The sequence below is a fragment of the Rattus norvegicus genome, chromosome 3 (assembly GCF_036323735.1).
Source record: "Rattus norvegicus strain BN/NHsdMcwi chromosome 3, GRCr8, whole genome shotgun sequence".
In the NCBI taxonomy this organism is placed as follows: Eukaryota; Metazoa; Chordata; class Mammalia; order Rodentia; family Muridae; genus Rattus; species Rattus norvegicus.
Genome location: NC_086021.1, coordinates 140592288 through 140604208, shown reverse-complemented (window position 1 = coordinate 140604208; position 11921 = coordinate 140592288). Strand labels below are relative to the sequence as shown.

The 11921-nt window shown below is 50.2% G+C and overlaps 1 protein-coding gene across 1 annotated transcript; it reads left to right on the top strand.

The window, feature by feature from the left end:
• Nucleotides 1-222: 222 nt before the first annotated feature.
• Nucleotides 223-11906, top strand: Lrrn4 (leucine rich repeat neuronal 4). The gene is made up of 5 exons (XM_230550.11): nucleotides 223-662; nucleotides 1653-2333; nucleotides 3459-3663; nucleotides 8692-8829; nucleotides 9929-11906. Exons 2-5 carry the CDS (start codon nucleotides 1673-1675, stop codon nucleotides 11130-11132), a joined length of 2208 nt encoding a protein of 735 aa, XP_230550.4. The 5' UTR covers nucleotides 223-662; nucleotides 1653-1672; the 3' UTR covers nucleotides 11133-11906.
• Nucleotides 11907-11921: the final 15 nt, after the last annotated feature.

Genomic DNA, 11921 nt, shown 5'->3' with positions numbered 1-11921 from the left:
CCTTTCTGCATTCCTGGTCTCTTTATTCTCACCACATTTCAGAAGCAAACACCGAGTCGTCACTGAACTGGGTCTCAGAGCAATCACTCTTCTTGGGGACTCTTGCATGGGTTTTGAGCTAGACCCAGCTGGAAGACTCCCCTGTAGGTGTGTGGTCACAAGCACTGCAAGCCTCTCCGGGAAACCACCCCTCCCTCAGGAAAGGCAGGCTCTTTCTCTCCCAGTTCATCACCTCCGCCATCCAAGGATGATTGGAATCACCTAGAAGAGAGAATAAGATTCCCGTGAGGTGACCGTGCTGCCTTACTGGGCACCAGCCCCCGCTGCTGGCTTCTTTTCTCCAGCTTGGGAAAAGTTTAGTAAGGAAAGAAGAGTATGGCGAGGAGTGGGGGTGGGGCGAGGGCCGGGAATGCCAGGTCTAAGGAAAGAAAGGCCTGAGGCGGGAGGGAAGGAGAGGGATGAAAAACCACAAAAGTCTTGGTGGAGAAGGAGGGGCTTCAGGGCTGAAGTGTCTCAAGCTCCTCCTGGAGGGAGCTGGAGGAGGGGCAGCCGGGACCCAGGCTTCTTCCCTCTGACCTTCAGAGCTGACCTGGGAAGTCACTGGTTCCTGCAAAAGACTGAGGACCTAAGGGGGTGCTACATCCCAGTGGGACAGTTTCCAGGTAAGTAAGGCATACAGGATACCTTAGCGCCTGGCTCCAATTCCCAGCAACTTTCTCACCACTTTAACTCCCTCCGGAGGGGGAGTCTTCCCCTAGGAGCCTTAATGGTGGCTCAGAGATTGGTGTTCAGTAAGGAGCAGGGCGAGAATCTAAAGTAACATGGGCTCTTCATGCCCTGCTTAGAAGCCACTTTGCTATTCCCAAGTCAGTCCATAGCCAGCAGAGAGAGCTACTCTCCTCACTGTTGCAGAAGCACTGCTAACAGGGCTGGCCAATCCCTCCTACAGAGGACTGAAACCCAGGCTGGCTTCTGTTAGAACCTATAGGGGACCAGGAAATGCTTGATTTGAGGATCCCAAGTCTTGTGAGTGTCTAGGGCTAAGGCAACCTAAGCGTCCTCTTAAGAAAGGGACCCCAGAACTTATTTTATGCAAACTAGGAAGTGGCAGGGCCCTTGTCTTATGAAAAAGTTAGCCAGGCGAGTGCTTCTAGGGCTTTTAATCTGGAGGTGTTCACTAAGTTGTTTAACCCGGGGTTGGGGAAGCGGGGGGGGGGGGGGGGGGGGTTTACAGAGGAACAGAAAACAAACAACCTTCTCTCAAAAACTCATAAAAGGGGGACCCGGGAGCATGAAGGCGGGGGTCCTGGAAGAGTCAGATCAGGCATGGAAAAGAGAGGGAAGGGTCCTGCTAGAAAAGCAAAGAAAAGCAGGTGTGGTGGATCCTGCACCAGAGATGAGGAAAAAGCTAGTCTCCACCTGCTCGCTCACAGGCACGAGGTGGGGATGAGGGTGAGGGTGGGGGTGCTACACACCACACACACACACACACACACACACACACACACACACACACACACACAGCAGGAACTTTGTGGGGATGAGGGTGAGGGTGGGGGTGCTACACCCCCCCCCCACACACACACAGCAGGAACTTTGTGTTCCCCTGCCTTTTGTTCCGGGCTTTCTCTGAAATCGTGGACCCTCGGTAGTCTTTCCCTAGAGATTTAAGATGTGGTGGACGCTGATGCTGCAACTGCTGCAGCTCCTGCTTCAACTGCAAATGGTGCAGAGTCACAGCCTGGAGGGACTTTCCCAGCACCAGATCCCTCTCTTCCGACTCACTCAGCTGGGAGTCTGGGACAGCCACGACCGCCGCCCCAACGACTCTTCCTGCGAGGGGCTCCCGGCCGCGGGAGCCACCACCCTGAACCTAGCGAACCGCAGCCTGGAGCGCCTGCCTAGCTGCCTGCCGCGCACGCTGCGCATCCTCGACGGTAGCCACAACCTGCTGCACGCTCTTAGCGAACCTGTGCTCCGCCGCCTACCCGAGCTGAGCGTGCTCACGCTGCACCACAACCGCATCTCCGTTCTGCACTGGGACGGCAGCACACCGACCGGGCTGCATGAGCTCGACCTCAGCCACAACCTGCTGGCCGAGCTGCCGCCCTGCTCCGGGCTTTCGAGGAGCAGCCTGAGCTTGCTGTCGCTGGCCGGGAACCCACTGCAGGCGCTGCAGCCACGGACCTTCGCATGCTTCCCAGAGCTTCAGTTTCTCAACCTCTCCTGCAGCAAGCTGGGCCACATCGCCCAGGAGGCGTTCGCGGGGGTGGACGGTGGGCCCCTGGAGGCGCTAGAGCTCTTGGACCTGAGTGGCACGAACCTGGAAAGAGGTGAATGTGGTGTAAGGGCTACACATATATCTGTGGGGAGGTTGAAGGTTAGGGTTGCGTTCTTCCAGAGGTGGTCCCAGAAACCAGCCTCGTGTGCCCAAACTGCCCCATGATCACAGAATTGCTGACAGTCTCCGGATTACATATGAGGAAACTAAGGCACAGAATGGTGGTGTGACTTTTACCAAAGTCCCCAGATCCAAGCTGAAGCATTTCATAGGCAGCCACTGCGTTCTGGCTAGATGAACGCTATGGAATGGCCGGGTGAAGTTATCGTTTGAGGCCGATGACAGATAAACTTAGCCTCAAGCATGCTGATGGGAAATTCATTGATAGCCCCCTCCCCCATTGTTTCTATGGCTGCTGGGTCCTTTCAACAGAATGTAGGAGGGCGGTGCCTTTGAGTCTAGAGCATGATTGTATTGTTCTTCAAAGGTACTTCATGTTTCTATAACTACTGTTCACCACACCCACAGCCGTGTGAGGAAAGGTAGCAGGAGGCTAGAGAGAACAAGGAAATCGGAAAGGGGAATATTCTCCATAATTAGGAGATTGCAAAATTGAGTTCCTGGAGCCTCTTCCAACCGTGTGCCCTCTTGTCCTTTCTTTTTTTTTTTTTTTTTTTTTTTTTCCCGGAGCTGGGGACCGAACCCAGGGCCTTGCGCTTCCTAGGCAAGCGCTCTACCGCTGAGCTAAATCCCCAACCCCCCCTCTTGTCCTTTCTTACATTCCTCGAACGCTCTCCACTCTTGGGAGGCAACGGGGCTAAGTCTGGGTATTTTGTATGTGGAGTTTAACCAGAGGCTGGGACAGCAGCAGGCTTGGAGACAATATCATAGGTACATACTCACACCTGTTTGGCCGCGGGGTGTACATTGCTTCTCTGTGGTCCTAACCAGCTTGGTCTGTAGAGAGGACTAGGTATAGCTGAGAACGAGTCTTTCCTGATGCTGTACCAGTGACCTCGCACAGCCACTTGTTTCTTTATTGTTAGTTCTGGTTCCCTGGGTCACTCCTTTCTTTATTGCTGGTTCTGGTCCCCTGGGTCACTCCTTTCTTTATTGCTGGTTCTGGTCCCCTGGGGTTTTGTTCCTTGCTGTAATGGATAATTCCCTTTGACTTCAGTTGAGTCTGAGTGGATCAGAAACCTGCCAAAGCTCAAATCCCTCTACCTGAGAAAGATGCCCAGGCTGAAGACACTGGAGGGAGACATTTTCAAGATGACTCCCAACCTGCGGCTGCTGGATTGTCAAGAATCCCCAGCGCTTACTTCTGTCCACACGGAGATCTTTCAAGACACACCCAACCTGCAGGTCCTTCAGCTCCAGAAGTAAGTGATTTTGAGCCCATTAAACTATATATTGAATTTTATATGACACACTAGACCTTACTCTTTCTGCCACTGCTCTTCCAAATCCTCTTGGGTTTGTGTTCTCCCTCGTCTTCCTCATGGTGACTTACGAAGGTCCCAGACCGTCTCCACAGCCTAATAACTAGCAATGAGGAGCCAAGGATGGCAGGCCTTCTCTCCACTGGACCCCCCTCCTTTCCCCAGATGATGCCTCTTCAGTCCATCCCAGGGTAAGAGTAAGGTTAGGAGGGAAGGAGAGGGGGTAGGAAGTTTTACCATGCGGTAGGATCTGGAGTTGGCCCTTTTATTCTAGTAGCAGCCTCTGGCCTGACTTCTCAGAGTGGTAGGATACTAAGGATGACCCCAGGCTACCTCCTGTCAGTGGGGCCTACATCTGGGACTTGTCATTAGACATAGAAGCATCCTCTTTTCTCCCTTGTGTTTTGGTATGGATGGGAATTAGAGGAGCTTCCAAACCACTGTCCAGTCTTGTCTCCCCACTTTGAGTTTATAGATGGGTAACTGGTCAATAAACCCCATCTCTCAGTCTTCCCTTGTCTTGAACAGTGTGTGGAGAAATTCTCTTTGGGATCTGAGTACCTCAGCCAGCCCGTTTACTCAATGCTCTCAGCCCTTATGGTTTCTGTTGAATTTAAGCCTAGAACAGCTGTTTGAACTATCCAGTTATTTAACAATCTGCTCTGGGTCACTGACCATTTGTAAAGATTGAAAGCAGGGGCACTGAACCTTACCTCTGCTGTGAGGTGTTATGTCCCCTGACCCACTTGGGCCTAGTACTTTTCAGGGGTGGAAGGCCTGACTCCCAGAGTCCTGTGAGACGGTCTCTCAGAGGCACTAAAGGGCTTACCATATTGTGGCTAAGGGTAGTGTCATGGCTAAAAATCCCAGAGAAGCCTAGGAGTGGGTCTTCTTAGCTCTCTTTTGCCCAATGCGTGTGCCAAAGATGGAACTCTGTTTCCTAAACAGTAACCAGTTACCCCTCATCCAGTAACCATCTACTGAGCACACATGGTAGGAGGAAAAATACTTTGTGGCTCTGACTCCTTTGAGCCTGACAAAAATACAAAGATTCAAAAGAAAAGGAATTAAACATTGGAAAATGATACAGAGCGAAACAGAAATGTAACAGTGGTGTTCTCTCTGGAGCTTTTCACATGGGAAAAGCAAATGGGAATCCTTGAGTCGGTTTCTGAAGTTAGTGGGTGTTTATAGAATTGGTAAAAGTGGGACTAGAGCAGAGGCTTAAAAAGGGGCAAGCATGAGGACCTGAGTTCCAGTCTCTGGGCACTGCAAGCATGGTGGTGCACATCTACAACACCCTCAGATGGATGCCGAGACAGGTAGATTCCTGGAATTTGCTGACCAGCCAGCCTCGGCTAAATGCCGAGCTTCCAGTGCAGTGCAGAGTCCCTGCTTCAAAAAATAAGTGGAAGGTGATGAAGAGGAGAACATCCTGATGTCAACCTCTGACCTCCACAGGCACATGCATGGATACATATTCCCACATATACATTGGCATGCCTATCTCCCTCCCCACCCCCGACCCCTGCCACATACACACTAATGATAATACTAACTGGTGGAGGTGATAACGGTGGTGGTGGTCGTGGTGAAAGTGGTGGCCATGACAGAAATGATAATATGGTTCTGACTCCCAAGAAGACCACAGTTTAGTATAAAAAGCAGATGTCTGCCAACTAGCACAAGCCATCAGAACCCCAGGAGAGGTCCACACCTGTGCTACATTTTAAAGCAGGTGGTGGTAATGGAACATCAGACTGAGTAAGAAAGATGTGTGAGAGCCATAGCTCTCTGCAGTCCATGTTGACCATGATGAGTTATAACTGGATGTGAAGGGCGGGGAATTAAAATCTAAGAGAGTCAAGGAGCTCAGGGGGTATGAGGAGCCCAGGTCACAACTTCTGTTAGACTCCTGGGAAGGAACAGAAGAAAGCCTGGAGTGGATCTGGCATTGCTAGGCGTGAGAAACTGTAAATATGCCCAGATTTCTGTAGGCTTGGCCACCTCCTTGTGATTGAGACAGAAAGTAGGGGTTTGTTGCTCCTAATCCTGGACCCCAAGTGCCGTGCGATTGCGGGGCAGTAGACTGTGACAGGAAACTTGGTAAGGTTACGTGGGTTCAGAAACCCTGGCCCTCAGACTTGACCAGGTTTCTGTCACATGACCATGGCATCCCATGGAGAGGACTTTGACAATCAGTCATGTAAGGCCAGCACCCTGAAACCCCTCCACATGCAGATGAGGCATCCCTAACATCTCAGACAAAGCCAATAGAAAGCATCTGGTTTTAGATCCCAACCCATCCCAAAACATGCATAAGACCCTGTCAACAAGGAATAAAGGCTTGAGAGTTGTTTCACCAAGGATTGGCTGGGAGCATCTGTCATATAAGAGCTGTAACACTCTTGGGAAGAGAGTTTTCTCCTGAAGCTTTCACTGCTGGGAGCTGCTAGAATTTCACTTCCTGAACTCAGCTCCTAGCCAGCTCCATGTAATGCCCCGCCATGCCAGAGCAATGGTGGCCACAGAAGAGACCTGGCAGCTCACCCCAATCCAACCTCTGACCCCCACCTCCTTGCTCACCCTATCCACCATGTAGCACCTCACTGCTCTACAGCCACAGTGGCTGCCTTAATCCAATTCCCCTCTCCCCTTCAGAAGGTCAACTACTTGGTCACTCCACCCAGGCCAGAGCCCCGCAAACCTCCACAGAGAGTGTTCAGTACACAGACCAGCATGTGATAGTCTAGGCTGATCTCCCAGGTGGTAAGAGGTGCATGGAAGATCCGACCCAGATCCCAAGTGACCAGGGATGACACCACCCTCCATGGGTTGGTCCCTCCCCCATTGATCAGTGAGAAAATGCTTTACAGCTGATCTCGTGGAGGCATTTCTTCAACTGAGACTCCTTCTCTCATAACTCTCTAGCTTGTGTCAAATTGACACAAAAAACCAACCAATACAGTCTTATAGCCCTACATCATCCACCTCCTATGAGGCTGCCCAGACCACAGGAACTACCAAGCCACCCCAAGAATCATGTGAATGAAAAAAGGGCATTGTGTAAGCTTCCAAATTTAGGTGACATCCTCTACTTAACAAGGGCTAACTGCAACTTAGAAACGATTTCCTGGATGAGCCTTTTGCAGATGACTCTTACCTGTCAATTCTTTACTTGTTCCTTTTAAAATACATTTAAAGCCAGGTACAGTGGAATATGCCTTTAATCCCAGCAGAGGCAGATATATCTTTGTGAGTTCAAGGTCAGCCTGGTCTATTACATAGCAACTTCAGGCCAGCCTGGGCTACAACAGTAATACCCTGTCTCAAAATAGATAATAGATAGATAGATAGATAGATAGATAGATAGATAGATAGATAGATAGACAGACAGACAGACAGACAGACAGATATTGAGCTGTGTATTTTAGAGTTCCGAATGGCAGCTCATATCAGTCAGTGGAGATGGCCATGGTTTCAGTTGTTCTTGATACACTCAAGAATGCTGCTGCCATCTGTGATGTCCTTCTTTGCTCTTCACATTGTGTCAGTGCCGTCTGTGAGGGCTAACAGTAAAGAGGCTGGGCCCCTGACGCCGACAGGGCTGCAGGGCACTTCGCTGTATAGCCAGTGGGCAGAGTGGCTTCCTGTTGGCTCTCAGCTTTCTCAGTTTCCTGTGAGTGAGCTGACATCCATCAGCTGTGTCTCCCTACAGTGCATGGGAAAGCCTGGACTGGTGTGGTGCAGCAGACGCCCGTGCCTAAGGCAGGGAAGATAAGGGAGCAGGAGGTAGCCGTACACTAATCAAGGCGTTGTAAAAGTGCTGGCACCGGGACATCAACTACGGCCCAACTCCACTGCTTATCATTTCTGTCTACATCACATTTGCCAATACCCCACTGGCCTGAGTATGTCACCACGTTTCCAGGGGTCTATAAATCCATGCTAGCTTTTGATGTGGAGAGATGCCATCACACTGCAGTGGTGTGTGCTTACAGAGGAAAGAGGACCCAGGGCCATTTTTACAAACAGCCCACCATACCCAGCGACGGCAGACCCACTTCAGGCGCTCTCCTCTTTCTTCCATGGAGTCCAATGGAATCTTTGTCCTCGACTCTATCTCTCCTCTCTGGCTCTCATGGCTTATCCAGTGGTGTTTTCACTAAGAGTTTTGGATTGAGGGTGTACATAGCTCAGTGGTAATGTTTCCCTAGTATGTGTGGGGCTCCGGGTTCACTCTCCAGCACTGGTCTATAACAATAGTATCTACTATCTGCTTTTTGTGTAGATATTTCTACTTACTCACACATTCATCATCACAGACCCTTGATAGAAAGCACTTGGCATGGGGGTATTTTCTTTATACCATATGAAATAATGATGACAAAGTTTGGTTGGCAATATAGGAGGCCTAAGGTCATTTTGGGTTCTGTTCAAAGTTCTATCACTAACAATTGTTTCTTCCATAATACATACATAATGCCTCTTAGAAACATTTTTTTTCTTAAGATTTAATTATTTGGGAGCTAGAGAGATGGTTCAGTGGTTAAGAGCATTGACTGCCCTTCAGAGGTCCTAAGTTCAATTCCCAGCAGCCACATGGTGGCTCACAACCATCTGTAATGGGATCTAATGTCCTCTTCTCTCATGCAGGCATGCGTGCAAATATAGCACTCACATATATTAAATATGTAAATATATATTCTTTAAAGATTTCTTTGTTTTTATGTCTGTGCACCACAGAATCCAGAAGATGTGAGATCCTCTGGAACTGGAGTTACAGATGGTTGTTAGACACCATGTAGATGCTGAGAACTGAGCCCAGGTCCTCTAGAAAAGCAGCCAGTGCTCTCAACCACGGGGCCACCTCTTCAGCTCTCATGGGAATGTTGCGGACCTAATTGTTCAAATTGAACCTTAAAAGCATGGCCTAACTGACCTGTGTATCTGTTTGTGTCATTTCAGTTGCAACTTGAGCTCCTTTGGTCCTTGGACTGTGAATTCCTCCCAGGTCTTGTTGGTCAGCCTCTTTGGCAACCCTCTCATTTGCAGCTGTGAGCTGGCTTGGCTTCTCTTGGATGCAAGCAAAACTGTCTTACACAGGTAACACCTTTACCAAGTAGATGGCTGTGAGGTGAGAATCAACCTTCCAGGGCTGGGGCTGCCCCAGCTTCTGTCTCATCCATCTGACCGTGCGAGCACTCACGCTGGGGAGATGGAGACTCTGCTTCTATTGCAGCTAGCCAGAAAGGGCAAAGAACACGGGAAAATGGACTTAGAAGTTTGTAAAAGGAACGAGCTGCCAGAGGGTGCTCACCATTCATTGGCCAACAGTTTACTAATTAAACTAACTGCAAAGGAGGCTGGGAAATGTAGTCTACAAGCCCTGTGGTCAAAGCAAGAACAGTTGTACAGTTTTCCATTTTACAGAGAAGGGAATGGAACCAAAACAAGTGAAGGACTTGATATATCAGCTCATGGAGCTGTTGGATGTGGGAGGAAGTAGTCATCTTCGTCTACATCTGTGCTCTTAACCACTAGGCCCTTTGGCCACCCAAGAGAGGGCCTAGCTCTCTTGGCCATTCAGCCTAAGGCCAGTATACTTACAGAGCTTTCTTCTGGCTCTGTACAAATTCTAATGGTATCCCTTGGCTCAGAAGAGCTTTTCTCTAAGACATACCAGGGGAACCATACCCAAGCAGGCGAGGGAGACGGGTGCTAAGGATCTAGGGATGTCCCCAATCGTGAGCACTCCTAGACCACCCCACCAGCTAATTGCTCCATTTTGGAATCAACGATCCTCAAAAGCCCAGCTGTGGCGTGCGGCTCCTCACTTCCATTCCCTACTTTGATTCCAGTGGCTATCACCAAATCCCTTAACAGTCAGGCACACCATGATGTTAAAAACGATGTTGAGAGTACAGGCTACAGTCAGAAAGTCTGGGGTCATTCTACTTCCCGCTGTAGATACACATCTGTGCTCTGCCATTTGCTTGCTATAGCATCTTGGGCAGTTAGCACCTCCTATTTCCTTCTCTGCCCAGAAGGGATGACAGGACTTCCTTCGAAAGTTTCCTGAGCCAATAAAATGGTGTTACTAGATGATGTCTGATAGAGATATGTTGGCAGAGGAGACACCCCACATTGAGGATTAAAAAACCTTGAAATCCAAGTATCTCCTAATGATTGGTTTCCCTTACAGGGCAGCAGATACCACATGTGAGCCTGCTTTAGGATCCAAGGGCCCCTTCTCAGGACCTCTCCCCCTTTCCCACCTGTCTAATGTGTGCAGGTCAGACCAAAGCACCACCCTCCTGGCTTCAAACCCACCCCACGACCATCACTCAGTTTCTGCACCATGGACACAGGAGCCTTCCATTGGACAGAGCAGGGCCCTGTCTGCTCAGCCTGAAGGAAGCCAACAAAATATCACCAAAGTCCCCTCCCTCACCATGGCTCCACCCACACAAGGATCACGGACCTACAGAGATACTTCAGAGGAAACCGCCCAGTCTACCACTAACTCTGAGATAGTTTACAGTCCTTCCAGGGCTCTGCCTGGCACTGCCAGTTCAGGGGCAGAGCAGACTGACACATATATCCTTGAGCCCAGTATCTCATCTGCCTCTACCCCATTGGTCAGCAAATACCTTGAACCCTCGCCTACTTCACCGAACCCCAGAAGCATATCTCAGATCAACCAGAGGACCCAAGCTAACCCCAAGGCTTTCCACACAGATCCTCCACAGGATGAGATTCCAGTTTTGCTGTTAGATGATGACAGCGAGGAGGAGACGACTCAGGACCAGGTGGCAGCACCTCGTCAGGACGTCTCTTGTGATTACCACCCCTGCAGGCATCTGCAGACCCCATGTGCAGAGCTGCAGAAGCGCCTCAGATGCCGCTGCCCTGGTCTCAGTGGACAGGATACCATTCCAGACCCTCCCAAGCTGCAGGGGGTGTCGGAGATGACTGACACGTCAGTGCTCATCCACTGGTGTGCCCCCAACTCAGTGGTGCTCTGGTATCAGATCCATTACTTGGCAGAAGGAGGGTCTGGGAACCGATCAGTAACGGACATCTATGCTACTGCCCGACAGCACCCCCTGTACAAGCTGTCACCAGGCACCACCTACCATGTGTGTGTACTGGCAGCCAACAGGGCCGGCCTGAGCCAGCCACAGACCTCGGGCTGGGGTAGGTCATGTGCCACCTTCACAACCAAGCCCAGCTCCGTGGTCATCTTCTGGGGACTGTGTACTGCCAGTGGTCTGTTACTGGTTAGCACCCTGGTGCTGTCTGTGTGTCTCTGGAGGCAGCGGTGGAAGCCACACAGGCAGTTCCATGACACACACCTGGTGGCCTTCAAGAACCCAGCCAGGTCTGAAGAAGTAACTCAGTGGTAGTGACTTCCTGGCCTGTACAAGGCTTGGGTTTATCTCCAGCATTCGTTGGAGGCCTTGCGTTTATTTCCAGCAATCAGAGTAAACAAACCATCAGCCTTTGACCACCTGTGGAGGCTCCAGAACTTAAATTATCCCAGCGTCTCTCACTCAAAGCACATCTGCTTGCAGGAATGTTATGTTGCCTAAGGATAACATGAGTTCCACATTCTCTGAAGCCACCACATCTCAAGCCCACACGGAACTACACTGCTTCCTCCTCTTGAAGGAACGAGTGTCACCGTTGCATGTAGTTTTAAGAGACCATGCTTGCTCCTTGCCTAGTCTTCTTGCCAGGTGCTCCGACTTAGCTCCCGCCTCCGAGATCACACTGCTGCTGGCCCCACTTCTACCCTGCCCGTTCCAAGGCCAGGGTGGCTACATTACTTTTCTACTGACAAAACACCGTGACCAAAGCAACTTAAGGGCTATTTACTTGTGGTTCCAGAGGGTAAGAAGCTGGCAGCAGGTAGGAACAGCAGTTGGGGCTAAAAGTTGACAGTTCAAATCTTGAATCACAAGCAAAAGCTTTTGGCAAACTGGGAATGGCATGTGACCTTGAAAGCTCAGAGCCTGTCCCCAGTGACGCACTTTTTTCCTAAACCAAAAATTCAAAACACCTGAGACTGGGGACATTCTCATCCAAACCACCACCGTGGCTAAGCTGATGTTCTGGGATGCAAAGACAGGACCAGCAACAGTTGCACAATGCAATAAAGCCTATGTTTCTGTCTCTAACTTCTCTTTCAACAG

Excerpts from the sequence above, each read along its gene's own strand:
- Lrrn4 (XM_230550.11), top strand. The coding sequence starts at position 1,673 with ATGTGGTGGACGCTGATGCTGCAACTGCTGCAGCTCCTGCTTCAACTG. Across the intron at positions 3,664-8,691 it reads CAGGTCCTTCAGCTCCAGAA|TTGCAACTTGAGCTCCTTTG; the intron begins GTAAGTGATTTT and ends GTGTCATTTCAG. Across the intron at positions 8,830-9,928 it reads AGCAAAACTGTCTTACACAG|GGCAGCAGATACCACATGTG; the intron begins GTAACACCTTTA and ends TTTCCCTTACAG.